Source organism: Ochotona curzoniae, unplaced genomic scaffold (genome assembly GCF_017591425.1).
Source record: "Ochotona curzoniae isolate NIBS_2020 unplaced genomic scaffold, NIBS_Ocur_1.0 scaffold_4937, whole genome shotgun sequence".
Taxonomy (NCBI): domain Eukaryota; kingdom Metazoa; phylum Chordata; class Mammalia; order Lagomorpha; family Ochotonidae; genus Ochotona; species Ochotona curzoniae.
This window is the reverse complement of record NW_024467126.1, coordinates 3128122-3143403: the sequence shown is the minus strand read 5'-3', so window position 1 is coordinate 3143403 and position 15282 is coordinate 3128122. Positions and strand designations below refer to the sequence as shown.

Below are 15282 nucleotides of genomic sequence, written 5' to 3'. Positions count from 1 at the left end.
GCCCACAGTCTGTCCCACAGACGCCTGACTCTGTACCAGACGAGACAGAAGTGAGCTCCTGCTGTGTGGGTCGGTTAGATGTCACAGTGTGTCCTGGAGGATTTACGTTTGTGTCGGGGGATTCCAGCATCCCCACGTTAGACAAGAAGGGTTCTGTGAAGAAAGATGACACAAACAGCTAGCTTTATACTGTCACTTACAGGGAGTTGTTAAAATACAAGAATTTGGTCTTAGAGGAACCCATGTCCGCGAAGCAGAGTTCCTGTTTTGCCCAGATAGCTTTAACTTTAGTGAGAGGTTATTTCCACCTGCAGCACGGACAGCGAGGATCAGACAGGCTGCCTGTGGAGTTACCGTGGCCTGAAATGGGCTGGATTAGCCTTGCTCGGGGGAGAGGTGGGATTGCTGCAAGAGGCGAGCTGCGAGCTCTGAATGTGACTCCCTGGCCTTCCTTTCTGGTGCTGGGAAGGCACACGGCCCTGCGACGTCGGTAGCAGCCTTTCACAGAAGCAGGTCTGGCTGGTCACACTTAACCAGTGTGCTTGTTTATCATGAATTGTGGAAGACACAAATGTCAGTACGTATCGTTTACTCAGTGTCACCTGTACTGGGTGGCAGACGTCTCGGGACCGCCTTGGCCGTGCTCCGGCAGCAGTGACCGTGAAGCCCATTTCCTCCTTTGCATGAGTAGAGAGATTTGGCCTCACCGTTAGCAGCGGTCCACAGGCGTAAATGTTTATAATATACACCAGAGATCTCTCTTGAATGTTGTCTGGAAAAATGTTTTTCTTTGCCTTTTTTATTTTTGGTAAAAGAAAGCTAATATTAGTGCTTGTTTGGTTACTAACCATAATAAAGTTAAAGGTGTCAAGGCACAACGCAGATATGTGTTAGGGATTCAGAAGAGGATAGCTTGAGACACTGGCACAAGACCTCTGCTGTGTCTTATCTTAACTCCAGTTTCATTAACATGAAACTACAATAAAATATGGGATAGCTCACAGACAGTTAATAATAAACTATTGACCATTGAGAAGTTGATAAAAGCAGCCCGTGGACTTAGCCGGCAGTCCCCCGACCGTGAGAGGACGGCACTGCCAGTGAGCTTCCTGCCATGGGGACTGGAGCCCAGGAATTGTCTTTTCCCGCTAATTGTGTTTGTTCATTACGAGTATAGATTGTTTGTTAATTTAAGAAAAAAAAAAATCCCCTTGTACTTTGAGCATGGTCTAATTATTTCTGTTTCTCTAAGCTAGCAAAAATTTCCCTCTTAGAGGTAAAACATTTTCCAGGACTGTGTATTCTCATTTGGTCTTACCCAGCATTTGTCTAGCTAATGGTCTCCAAAAATGGTTGCCAAATTACTGCCCATGGTCCTTCCATACCTGCCTTGGTGCCTTCGTTTGATGACTAAATCCCCCACAGACTGCTGTGTCTAATTTTGACATGTCCGATGTGTCTTTGTCTTGCTGCTCTTCATTGTTTGGAATTTATAGCATGAAGCCAGTGCAGACGCGTGCTCCCTGGAGCACTGGTGTGACCGTGGCCAGCGCCCTGGGGAGGCATGTCTGCGGGTGGAGCGAGGGCGTGGGGAATGTACCACATGAGCCGTATATGCATGTGTTCTCTGCTGCAGGCTTGTCCATGCGATCATGCCTGGAGCACCCTGGTGTCCAGGTGACAGACACGATTCACGGTATAGTATGAGCCTTCTCAAGTCGGAGCATTCGTGACAGCTTTAATTTCTTTTAGTTCTTGGACTCCACAAAATGTTTTTTTACTAAAGAAAGTTGTAATGCTTGTTAAGTAGCACCAGCTATAGTGTGTGCTGTGTCTGAAACAGTGTAGTGAGTAAGAGCTCAGAATGTCATGGATGGAATATATCACTTTGTGGTTTTGTTCTTTTGGGTTTTTTGTCCAAGATAATTCAGATTCCTTCCTTCTGTTTCCTCAGTAGAAGATGACGGTTTCCTTTAGTGATTGCAGAAGTTTGTGGGCCTCAGCCAGACTTCGTGAGACACTGGAGTTCCACTGGCCTGCCACCCCGAGCATTCGGTCAGTTAGGTGTGAGCTCTCGCCTTGCCTCGCGTGGTGCCCCTTGCTCAGCCTGGTGCTCAGCGCCTGCGTGATCTCTGCAGTGCTGCCTGCTGTGGACGCGTGCTCAGGCACACAGTGAAGGCATGCTTGCCGGCAGCTCGGGGGGCGCCCCTGTGGCAGCATTTCAGCCTCACCCCAGGTTACCCTGCATTCGACATGAACTTGGAGAAGAGTCTGAGGCCTCTAGTTACCTACAAAGGTACTTCAGAAAGTTTGTGGAAGATGGAATTAAATGCTTGTTTTTTACAAAAAGGATTTGAAATCCCTGTGTAACTTTTCCATAATACACATTTTGCTATGAACTTTTTGAAACTCCCTCACGTCAGTCAGAACACTTCAAATGTGCTAGTCCCGTGTCCTGTCTTCAACAGTGCGGAGTCATTGTAGACTGTTGTGATAGAGAGAGTACCATAAACTATTACAAGTCTCTCGTCTGTTTCAATTCTTTACATTTTGAATTTTTATTTATTAGAGAGAGAGAGAGAGACTGAGACTGACCGACCGACTCCACTGGCTCACTCCCTGAGAGCCAGCTGTTGGCAGGGCCAGCAGGCTGGTGCCAGGAGCCCAGAGTGGCATCGGCAGCGGCCCTCCTGGAAGAACGAGATCCTCTGTCAGCTGGCTCACTCCCTAAATGGCCGCAGTGGTGGAGCCGTGCAGAGCTGAGTCCAGGAGCTTCTTCAGGGCGACCTCCACTGCTTTCCCAGGCCACAGGCAGGGAACTGGATGGGAAGTGGAGTTTCCGGGATTAGAACTGCTGCCCATTTGGGATCCTCGTGTGTTCAAGCTGAGGACTTTAGCCTCTAGGCCACCGCGTCGGGCCCTCAAAACTTTTTATAAAATGTCTTGGGTCCGGTGTGATAGTGTAGTGGGTACAATTCTTGCCTTGCTTGCGTCAGGATCCCATATGAGCGCTGGTTCATGTCCTGGCTGCTCCACTTCCCCTCCAGCTCCCTGCTCGTGGCCTGAGAAAGCAGTAGAGGATGACCCAGAGCCTTGGGACCCTGTGTCCATGTGGGCAACCTGAGACAAGTTCCTGGCTCCTGGCTTCAGATTGGCTTAGCTCTGGCTGTTGCGGCCACTTGGGGAGTGAATCTGTAAACGGAGGATCTTTCTGTCTCTGCTTATCTCTGTAAATCTGATTTTCCAATAAAAGTAAATAAATCTTACCAAAAAAATGTACACTCAGCTATACGTATTTTTTTTAAAGTTTCTTACTTTCTAGATAATAGAATTTAGACTGAGGAATTTAACTTTTAAGTCTAAAAGCTCTTGTCTAGCCAAAGACTTACTTTTGTGTTTTAACATCTTCTGGGAGCCCAGCGCAGTAGCCTAAGGACTAAGATCCTCAACTTACACACGCTGGACTCCCGTATAGGCGCCAATTTGTATACTGGCTGCTTCCCACCCAGCTCCCTGCTTGTGGCCTGGGAAAGCAGTGGAGGACGGCCCAAAGCCTTGGGACCCTGCACCTGCGTGGGAGACCCGGAAGAGGCTCCTGGCTCCTGGCTCCCGATTGACATAGCTCTAGCCATTGCGGCCACTTGGAAAGTGAACCAGCTGACAGAAGGTCTTTCTCTGTCTGCTTCTCTCTGTAAATCTGCCTTTCCAGTAAAAATAAATAAATCTTAGAAGAAAACTTTGTAACTATAAAAACAACATATTAATTACACATAATTTATTGTTGCTATCACTTCAGCCTGTTTTATTTTCTACCTCACAGGCTAGTGAATGCATAATGTAACCTATAGATTCTCAAGAAAACTAGGAAGGAAGGAGCGAAGCGGCAGAGGGAGGTGGGGAGAGACAGGGGAAGGTGGGGGAAGAGAAAGGGGGAGGCAGGAGGCAGTTATCCTCTTCTCTCTCCCCTGCTTCCTCCCTCCCTCCTCTGAGAGCTTTACAACATCCAAGGACCTGTTTACAATGTGTAAACCTCTCATGTTTAATATATTTATAAAGTTGACTGTTAATGCATTGAGACATTCTGATCTCTTTGGGCTTATCGTGTGAGTATTTCTTTTCAAAAGCCGTGAGTGGGACATTTCAGGGATTGTATCTCTACAGGGAGAAGAGCAGGGAGCCCCGAAGCCAGGAGCTTCTTCCAGGTCTCCCATGTGCAGGGTCCCAAGGCGTTAGGTCATCCTCAGCTGCCTTGCCAGACCACAGACAGGGAGCTGGAAGGGCAGTGGAGCGGCCAGGACATGAGCCGGTGCCCTTAAGTGATGCGCTGGGGATAGGAGATTAGCCCCTTGACCCATTGCACTTGCCCCCAAGGTGATTTTTCAAAAGTCATTTTACTACTTTATTTGGTTTTACAGAAACAGAGGGTAAAAGTTTATCCATCTGCAAGTCTCTCCCTGAAAGGCCGTACTGGCGAGCCAGCTGACCTGAAGGCAGGAGCTTCAGGGCTCCCGTGTGGTAAGGGTGCCCAAGGACTTGGGCTACCCTCTGCTCGTTTCCTCGGCCACAAACTGGCGCCCATATGGGATGCTGCTGCTGTGGCAGAGAATTAGTCTTAAAGGGTGATTTTTATTAACTTACAAATTAGTTGGAGAAAAGCTGGAAGTTATGCTAAATATTTGTGCAAATGTCTGTTATTAACTGTCTCAAATAAATATCTGCCACTGAATTAAAATCCCACAGATTACAAAATATATTTTACTGGGCATTTTTTTGGGTAAAATAGATTTTGTCGTTCCTTTTGCCCAGGGAATCCGTGTATGGCTGGCTCCCCGAGGGAGGAGGCGGCCTCTGCTGCCCGCTCACAGTGTCTCCTGGCGCAAGCTGCCCTCCTCTTGCTCTTGTTGGCCGGAACTCAGGGAACCTGGGCATTCTGTACTGAGGAAACAGAACGGAGGGCTGAGGGCTGCAGAAGTCCACCCTGCCTCGTGATGGTGCTCTTGGGGTGCACGGACGCCCTGCGGGGGGCTGTGGTGGGGAAGTTGCTGGTGGGACTGACTGGCACAGGCCTAAGATGTTAAAGGGATGGCCTTGGGAGCTAAGCCACTTCGTAACTTTGAAGGAAGCGCCTGCCAGAGAGCACCATTCCGCGAGGCTGAGGGGCTTCTGCTGCAGAGTAGCCACGAGTAACCGTGCGCTGTGCACCCTGGGCGGGCACAGCCTGGGGGTAACCCTGCAGGAGTAACCGTAGGCACGCAGAGCTGCGTACAGGTCAAATCCCGTTAGAGCAGGCTGCAGCCGCACATCCAGATCTAACGCACAGGGATTCTGGGAAAGGAGCGTTTCTGCCCATTCAGGGTTCTCGTGGCCATGGCAGCCATGCCAGTGTCCGGTGCTCCACGCTCCGCAGTGGAAAGGCTAGTGAGCGTCAGGAGTCGCTCCGTGCTTTGGACAGAGACCAACCATGCATACCTGGTGGACTTCTGTTTACTAGGAGTCTGCTGTGACAGTGCGAGCACTGGGGAGGTGGGCTTCAGTTCCATCCTGTTCCTCTCGAGGGTCTCCCAGCGCCTGTCAAAGCACTAGCAAAGCTCAAAGTGTTTTTGTAGCACTTTTGTTTTTATAGCTTTCATTGTAACGGGATTTAACCTGTTACAGCTTTTATCAGAGAAACACAGGCAACACAAATGAAAATGCTGTATATCCCCATTTATACTTCTGTACTTGTACCAAGTATATTTAAGTGTGTGTTAAAGAGAATGTTGAGTCTGTGAGTGTGAGCATTATGAGCCTTTGCACATAAACCTTGTGTTTGTGGGTGTTCTGTTTACTTCTTTACTGAGTAGGATGGCAGGTGCCCTGTTCAGACAGACCATGCGTAAAGCTGCCGTGGGATGTTACTGTGATGTATGACCAGAGTGGCTGCTGTCCGTTGCTGGGTTTGACTGGTGCTAGCGTAGCTGGTGTTGCTTAACGTGGCATTTCTTTTCCTGTCCATACTTTCCACCCTTGGTACAGGTATTTTTGATAAAGCTGTGGAATGCAAAGGTATGTTTTTCATGGGATGTTCAAGAATATGTTACCTTAAGTTTTTAAAAGAGTTTCCTTTATGGAATCTCTTCTGTATCTGACTTGTGCAATGTAACCTAATTATTATGAACAGTGTGTTTTGGAGGTGGTGTTTGAGCTCCTATTTTGACAAGCCTGAGCTTCTGGCCTGCCTCCCCTGCCCTTGTGGAGGACAGTTGGCAGCTTTGGCTGATGAAGCACTTGAGGTGGGAGTGCTTTGAAAACACCTGACTAAAGGCCTGAAAGCTCAGGGCTTAGCAGTCCAGCACACTACTCTCCTGTCGTGCAGTCATATCTGCAGTGGCTGTGGTGGCTCTGTGGCCTCTCCCAGCCCAGCTTGGCCCATGCCAGCCAGCCTTAGGCATGTTGACATGCCCTTTTCTTTCAGGCCAACTTGAAGTGTGAGGTTCTGTCAGCGCCAGGCTGGCCCGCCTGTGCGTCTTTATGAGGCCTGAGGGGCAGAGCACACCTGTTGGCTTGCCTCTGACATTGAAATGTGAAGGTACATAGGACACCTTTTAGGTGTAGCACTGTTGTGTTCTTGTCAGCATAACCTTTTGCTGGTAAAGAGAGGAGTGTTCCAAACGTTGGGCCTAGTGCTGGAGGCTGCGGCCAACCGCGCCGGTGCCCAAGGGCCTTGGTCAACATGTGACTACAGGGTTAGTGTCTGCTCGGTGTTCCCCGTCTCACCGTAGGTGTTTGCTCTTTCTCATCCATAGAGGTCCTGTAATAAAGAGGGATCCGAACAAACTCAGAAGGAAAGTGAATTTCAAGTAAGTAATTCAGCGCGTCTGCTCTGTGAGATGTGTGCTACTTCGGCCATCTCCTGCTCAGTGGTATGGTGATGTCTCTGGGGACTAGAGAACTAGAGGAGTGGCTCTGGGTGTGTTGGCGGCCAGCCGTGGAGTTCCTGGCTCCTTGGTGGTAAGGCTGGGGCACAGTCTGGTGCAGGGCTCTCTGTCCCCCTGGGTCCTCCTGCAGGTGTGCAGCAACCAGAGTCGCCCTAGGTGGAGCAGCTTCTTCGCAGCCCTGCTCAGACAGATACACGGATGAATGGGGGTGAGCAGTGAGCACACGCAGCCTGAGGAAGGGGACCCTGGCCAGGGAGGGGTCAGTGTGTGCATGTGCACAAAAGTCAGTGTTGCCTCACCCCCAGGAGTCCTCTGCATCTCACCATCCAGGCACAGCTGTGGTTCCAGCGTGTGCATGGTGTCCACTGCGACTGATGCTAGCTCATTGTGCCCCTTGCTGGGATGCTCTTCTTGTCCAGCCCTCTCATTGGGCCTACCAAGAACACAAGTTTACATTTGTGGGCAGTCCCTTTGGGGTGGAAGGTGGCAGCTGGTTGGTTGGCAGAGTGGAGTGCTTGGCCTAATCACTTGGGATTGCATTCTTGGTCTGCTGGCATGCCTTACCCCCTCCTCTGGACAGCCCTTGGATGCCTGCCTCTCAGAGGTCCCTGCCTTGCAGCCTGCCCTAGGGTGTTTCCACTTGAGAAATAGCGGGGGTGTTTTCATCTTGGGCTGCTGCTGGGCTTGGTTTTGCCTTGCTCATCTGTAGAAAGCTCCCTGCTCCTTTGAGGCCTCCTGCCCTCTGCCCTACCATAGTCTCGGCTGCCCCTGCCCTCTGCCCTGCAGAGTCTCGGCTGCCCCTGCCTCTGCCCTGCCATAGTCTCGGCTGCCCCTGCCCTCTGCCCTGCAGAGTCTCTTGACTGCCTTGTCCCCAGTGACCTCATACTTCTCGTCCTCAATTGTGTAGCAGAAATTAGGCTGCCTCTATCATGCCAGTGTCAACTGTCCCCAACTTGCCCATCTTTCAGGTCCCCGTGGGCCCTGCAGCTATTGCCTGCTCCCCTTGTGGCTTGCTGTCTCAGTCAAGGACCTGTGTCCTGCCATCGTGAGCCCTTTTGTCTGTCTCCCTCCTTCTCAGCTCTCTCCTTCCATTCCACCCCGCAGCCTGTGTCCCTGCTGTGCCCAGCAGCCATCCTGCGTGCCCAGCAGCCTGTGCCCCTGCTGTGCCCAGGAGCTGGCCTGCATACCTCTCCTGTGCTGCCCTAGACTCTGCTGCCGTGGAGCTGCACAGGTGGGCACCCTGCCCTGTGTCCTCCAAGCTCAGGAGGCCACTTGGGAGCCTGCTGGGGGCGGGCAGCTTTGCCCTCCTGAGCGGGAGTTCTGTCCGAGGCCTACCACAGGCATCCAAAGCTGAAGTCCAAAACCTGTGATCTGTTAAAAACCTGTGTTTATTTACTTGTTTATTTGAAAGGCAAGTTAACAGAAGGAGAAAGGAGGACGGAGGGAAAGATAGATTTTCCATCCATTATTTCATTCCCCAAACCCACAACAGCCAGGACTGGCTGAAACTTGATGGGTAGTGTGAAGTCCACTAAGTCCACTAAAAACGACTCTTGCATCTCCTGTCTGCCCCCTCCTGCCCCCATCTGAGTCCTGTCCCTGTCCCTGGCCCTTCGTGCCTCATCCTCTGATAGCAGCTGTGTCTGCCTCCATTGTGACCCCAGCCATCACTGGGTCCTCTTCCTACCACCCAAATTTTGTTTGTTTTTTATTTATATTTCCCCTGTCCCCTTCCCAAACTCCCTCCCCCCACCCAATTCTCATATTATTTCTATAGCATAGTTCATCATAAACAGTCACATGTTCATCATTGCATGGATAATGGCAGAGTCCAGCCTCCCATTGTCAAGATACAGCTAATAGTTTCATTAGTCCATCTTTGATCTGGAAGCAGAGATGCGCACCGCACTGCCTCCTCACATCTGGATATGATACTCCATTACGCAGTCACCACACATCCCCCTTAAATGAAAAGTCACAATACAAAATCAACAGGAAGAAAAATAGAAATTTACGACACCATGAAGAAGAGATTTTGATAGTTCAACAGTCCTGAATTGCTGGCAAACCCACCACTCCAGTCACGTTGATCTCCCGAATCCATTGGCTTGGAGCAGAGAGTGAATAAATGGGGCTGGCGTCACAGCTTTTGCTGCCACTTGCAGAGTGAGCAAGAGAAAGGAAGATTGTCCCTCCTCCGTTCTAATTAAGTAAATAAATATTTAAAAGAAAAATTGATTCTTAGGATAAACAGAAGAGACCCTGACCCGTGCCAGTGAGTATGCCCAGCTCATCAAGTGTCAGGCCAGGTCCATCCCTCCCGCGTGCTGCCGTTGGTTTTGTACAGTGTGGGAGGCCAGGTGGACTCGAACCCTGTGATGTGTGACAGTGGAGAAGTGAGTGTCTCAGTAGATGCCCAGGCTGCTTGGCACAGCTGGGGCAACTCACCTCTCTGTTGCTGGCTCAAGGTCACACAGTGACTGCCCCTTCTAGAAGGTTCACTGTGAGAGCCTAAGGAGTGATTAGAAACCTCTGCTAAGACTAAATTGGGAGCTTAGTATTTACTGTAGCCTCACAGGGATTAAGCATGAAACTTCCTCGGCCCGGCGCAGTGGCGCAGTGGTTAAGGTCCTTGCCTTGCATGCCCGGGATCCCATATGGGTGCCGGTTCTAATCCCGGCGGCCCCGCTTCCCATCCAACTCCCTGCTTTGGCCTGGGAAAGCAGTGGAGGACGGCCCAAAGCTTTGGGACCCTACACCCGCATGGGAGACCCGGAAGAGGCTCCTGGCTTTGGATTGACATAGCATCGGCCGTTATGCTCACTTGGGGAGTGAATCATTGAACGGAAGATCTTCCTCTCTGTCTCTCCTCTCTGTATATCTGCCTTTCCAATAAAAATAAGATAAATCTTAAAAAAAGAATGAAACTTCCTGCCAGCAATTCCTGATTTCGGATGTAGTCACTTGGGTGTGAATGTCAAATACAACTACAGATGGCTCGACCCTTACTGTGGGGGTCACAAGATGCTGGGCAGCCTGCAGTTCTGACAAACCACGAGAAAAAATGTAGCTGGATTGATTATAACTTCATGTGGTTGGATTTTCTCTGGAACTTGCTTTAAAAAAAAAAAAAAGATTTACTATATTTTTATTGGAAAGTCAAATGCTCAGAGAAGAGGAGAACAGAGAGGAAGATCTTTCATCCATTGATTCACTCCTCAAGTGGCCACAGTGGCCAGTGCTGTGCTGACCCAAAGCCAGGAGCCAGGAGCTGTTACGGGGTGTGAGCGAAATCACAGCAGACATATCTAAGGTTTATTAAGGAGTCTTTATTAGCCAAGCTTGGAATAACAGAGCACACCGGGAATAGTAAATCACTCGTCCATACGGCAATCCAGCCAGACAACCCCAAGAGGAACAGATGGTCATTACCCTCAAGTCCATCCGTTAAGCTGAAAACCGACGTCCCAGCTTCCCCAGCAATGTAAGTTATCCTAAGAGACATGCAACAGACAACCCGGACACACTTACAAAGCTGCAGACAGCCACCGTTCCCTGGCTTCTCTGCCCACATTCCAGCACTGCTAGGCCTCACCTCTCCTGAAACTCCTGACAGCACACAAACTAGAAATAATATTGCTATATCCATTGTCCCATCTAAGCGGTACACAGGGTCCTGTGTCAGCCAAGAGTTGAGGTGCCAGAGCAACAGAAACACCTGACCAGAAAGAGAGCGAGCCCCTGCTTCACAGGCCCTTTAAAGGTTCTTGTGAGGGGAGTGGTTACACAATGCAGTACTGCCCGCTCTCAGATGATAGGTGAGTCACAGGTGGGCAGGAACAAATACCTAGGTGGTGGTGGGAAGTGGCTGAGGACAGAATTTAACATTCCATTGTTGTTAGGACCCACCTTAAGGACAGGGCGGGGGACAGGACCACATATTATTCGCCTACTGTCAATAGGTGCTGACTATCACTGGCTGCACCCCATAACAGAGCTTCTTCCAGGTCTCCCACATGGGTGCAGGGTCCCAAGGCTTTGGGCCGTCCTCCACTGCTTTCCCAGGCCACAAGCAGGGAGCTGGACGGAAAGCAGGGCCCCTGGGATTGGAACCGGCTCCCATATGGGATCCTGACGCAGGCAAGGCAAGGACTTTAGCGGTTAGGCTACCGCGCCAGGCCCTGGAACTTGCTTTTTACTTTCCTGTGCATATATTCTCTCCTAGCCCTACTACTTGGTGATTTCTGAAGTTTCCCAGCTCATTTTTATAATGTGGAGATACATTAAACAGCCTCTCTGGGATCGTGTTCCCACATACATGGAGCGAACTAGTGGAGTGCTTCTTCAGGACGCACTTGGTTCCCTAGTGACCTGAGAAAAAAGCCGACAGGGTGTGGAAATGGCTCCTGTTTATTCCTTCCTCCAAGCAGATGAAGCTCTTCAACCGCAGGGCAAGAGAAATAGGCTGAGGAAGAAATGGAGCTGAAACAGAACAGTTCTAGATGCACGTTAGTTGTTGGGACTGTGCGGGCCTTCTGGAGCTTTGGTCAGAGGGAAGGTCTGGGCTCAGAGGTAGGTGTTCTTCAGACCAGAAAGCTAGATCCCCAGCCCCGAGTCAGAGGTCTCAGACTCATTGTCCCCGTTGGTATAAGGAGGCCACTGGGGCAGTTTTCTTTCTTTCTTCGGCTGTCCCAACCAAAGAGCAGTTGAGGCTGCGGCAGTCGGATGTATGGTCATCCGGAATCTGCACAGATTGGTGCACCAGGTTGAGAAGAGATGCAAGTGCTGAAAGGCACTGTCCTGTGCGCAGAACCGGTAACGTAGACCAAACTTCTGTCAGTCTGTCATCAGTACAATGTCATGCTTGCAAACTGCAAAATCTGTGGCCTTTGGGTCTCCTCTATTTTAATGTTTGTTTGAAAGGTAAAATAGCACAGAAATGAGGGGAGGGGAGAGAGAGAGAGAGAGATTGGTCTTCCACTTGCTGGTTGACTTTCCAAATGCCCCAACAGCTAGGACAGGATCAGATACAAACCAGCAGCCAAGAGCCCCATCCAATTAACCACAAGGGTGGCAGGAACTCAATAGTTGAACTGTCAGCTGCTACTTTCCCAGGCACATTAGCAGGGAGCTGAACTGGAGGCAGAGGTGCACTTGACCCCAGATGTTCCAGTATGGGGAGTGTTATCCAAACAGTGGCTTAAGTGCTGTGCCACGACACCTACCCCAAATCTCTATTTCCTCCTCATTAAAATGGATGTGATGAGGCCCAGTATGGTAGCCTAGCAGCTGAAGTCCTCGCCTTTAAACGCACTGGGATGCCATATGGATGCTGATTCTAATCTCGGTGGCCCCACTTCCCATCCAGCTCCCTAACTGTGGCCTGGGAAAGCAGTCAATGACAGCCCAGAGCTGTGGGAGGCCAGGAGGATGTCTGCGCGCCTGGCTTTGGATTGGCGCAGCTCCAGCCATTGTGGTCACTGGGGGAGTGAACCAAGAGGACAGAAGATCTTCCTGTCTCTCCTCCTCTCTGTAGTTCTGGTTTTACAATCAAAATAAGTAACTCCTTTTAAAAAATTGGGTGTGATGGGGCAGTGCTATTGCACGTGTAACAACCAACATCCATATGGGTGCCAGTTTATGTCCCAGCTGTTCTGCTTCTGCCCTAGTTCCCTGCTAATGACAAGGAAAATCAGTGGAAGGTGACCCACACATTTGAGTCCTCCCTCCCATGTGGGATACCCAGAAGAAGCTCCAGGTACATAATCATCTGGGGAATAAACCAGCAATGGAAGATCTTGATCTGTCTCTCTCTGAAACTCCAAATAAAGATGCAAATAATGGAGTGAGTGGGTGTGATGAGAATGTTAATGCCCTTGTTAGAGAATCGCTGGTGAGCCAGAGGACACCGTGGACACAGCTTACGGAACGCTTGCCTCTCACTGTCTGTTGCAGGGTGCTGAAGCGATGGTCTTGGAGAGTGTCATGTTTGCCATTCTTGCCGAGAGGGCACTTGGCCCAAAGCTGTATGGCATCTTCCCCCAGGGCCGCCTGGAGCAGTTCATCCCGGTAAGGTTCCTGGCGGGGTGGGCACCTCCAGGGGCAAAGCCTGTACCGAAGACAGAAACACAGCTGCTCCTGGGGCTTTCATCCAGGCCTCAGGAATATCCATTGCAACGAAAAAGGCGAGCAGAATGCCTCGCTCCATCATTCCCTCCTGACGGCAACCACTGGCAAGCACTGGGTGCGCTGTTGTCTGCCCTGGGTCACAGGACACTATTAGTGACTCCTGTTCCATTCTCCCAACTTCCCACACAGGGATGTGGGACTGGGGGAAGGCGCCTGTGATCCCACAGCCCAGGAATGGGTGTGTGTCCCTCTGTCAGAGCTGCTAGTCTGAGGACATGTTGAGCTGTGTGCAGGGGCGGTCATGGCATTGCCACTGCCTTCGGCCTGCTTCCTGGCTATTGTCATGGCAGCTGCTGTGCTTCAGTCTTCCCGCTGAAGACGGCAGCCTCTGCTGGGCTTGAGGATCTAAGTGTCTGGATGTTGTTGACTTAAAACCCTTGATGGGGTTCATATAAAGTGGCAATAGTATAAAGTCCAGCAAAGGGAAAAAAATTTAAAGCTGTTTTAAGGACACGTGTGTGCTCAAAATTTTGCTTTTCTTTGTTATTTGAAATGGAGGGTGACAGGGAGAGGCACAGAGGGAAATCTTCCATCTTCTAGTCCATCCTCCAAATGGCCCCCAAAGCCAGGGCTGGGCCAGGCCAAAACCAAAACCCAGAAGCCCAGAACTCCTTCAGGATCTCAACCAAGAAAGGCTGTCATTAGCTGATCCAGCTGATGGCCATGCAGTACCGGGAAGAGAGCCATGGCCGGCACAAGTGGCTCTGCCACTTGGAATCTGCAGTGTGTTCTGGTGCCTTGAGGATCCTTTAAGATTTCTTTTATGGGGAGAATAAAAATGGCGGAATAGGGTAAGGACCTGTATAAACAGATGGAGAAACATTAGCCAGTGTGGAGCAGAGAGGGCACATTCCAGGAAATAGGAGAGGACAGAACAACAGCAGAGGGGCACCTGGAGACTGACAGACACAGGAAAGCAGCAGACACAATGGCGTGGTTTTGCAGGGACCAGTATCCCAGCAAACGGTGATCTGAACTCCACTGGCAGCTGGAACTGGACCAGCAACCAGGTGGGAGGGGACTTTTACTAGGAGCTCCCGAGGTGAACCGAAAGAACTGCTTGTCCTTCTGGGCTGTTTGATTTGGCCAGGAACAGAGATAGAGCAGCAGGTCCCAGGAAGACAGTGCAAGGAACAGGGTAGATTTCACAGCCCAGTCAGCCCCCTAGAGCTGAATGTGTGCTGTTTTGTATAGGAAGGCAAAGGCTGTGGACAGTACTGCGCATGCACTAAGCTGGGAGTGAGCTCATTTCTGCTTAAGTGAACTGCAACAACGTTGGCATCCTATAGGTTTCACCCAAGAAAGGTCCAAGTAGATAAAGAACTCCACAAGTAGCACATCAGGCACCATTTCTTACACTGTGGCAAAAGCTTTAAGACTGCAGGAACAACAGCTGCGCATGCACTGACCTGGGTATAAACTCACTGAGCTCATTGGATTGCACTAGTCCCACATGCAAAAACAATACCAACTTTGGCATCATACACATCAGAACAGATCTGTGTGGCTCTAAGACCTAACGGCCTACAGGTTCTGGCAAGATCAGAACCACCAACAATCTAGTTATAGGACACCTGGTGTCTCCCTAATCTTGGGGATTGCTGTAACAGAAAGTGGGAGAAAGGTTGTACAGACAGTGGTGCAGCCTCAGCATGGTATCCCAGAAGGTGGAGACTGGTGAGCCAAGGGCTGGGGCCATGGAAACCATAGTGGAAATCTGACATAAGAACCAGACCTGGAACTCACTGGAGGGAGTGGCACAAGTGACTGCAAACAAAGAGTCGTATGCTAACCACAATAAGTAAAATTGAATTGTAGACCTGTGGGAGACAGAGCTTAGAAACCTGCCCCAAGGAGAAGAATCTGCTAAACAGAAATACAATGACCAAGACCAAAAGAGGAGACAAAAGCACAATGAATATTTTTTTAAGATTTATTCATTTTTGGGCCTGGCACGATGGCGAAGTGGTTAAGGTCCTCACCTTGCACGCCCGGGATCCCATATGGGCGCCGGTTCTATCCCGGCAGCTCTGCTTCCCATCCAGCTCCCTGCCTGTGGCCTGGGAAAGCAGTCGAGGACGGCCCAAAGCTTTGGGACCCTACACCCGCTTGGGAGACCCGGAAGAGGCTCCTGGCTTTGGATCGGCATAGTATCGGCCGTTGTGCTCACTTGGGG

At 50.4% G+C, this 15282-nt stretch overlaps 1 protein-coding gene across 5 annotated transcripts in view; it reads left to right on the top strand.

Annotated features, from left to right (window-relative positions):
• CHKA (choline kinase alpha) overlaps nt 1-15282 on the top strand; it is a 56239-nt gene that overhangs the window by 24229 nt on the left and 16728 nt on the right. For 2 of the 5 annotated variants that reach the window (XM_040971126.1, XM_040971129.1), the window contains exons 3-4: nt 6786-6839; nt 12873-12986. In XM_040971126.1, the coding sequence (XP_040827060.1) occupies nt 6786-6839; nt 12873-12986 (168 nt within the window). Of the gene's footprint in view, nt 1-6015; nt 6046-6785; nt 6840-12872; nt 12987-15282 lie in introns of all 5 variants that reach the window. The other 3 variants (XM_040971127.1, XM_040971128.1, XM_040971130.1) reach the window with 3 other exon arrangements.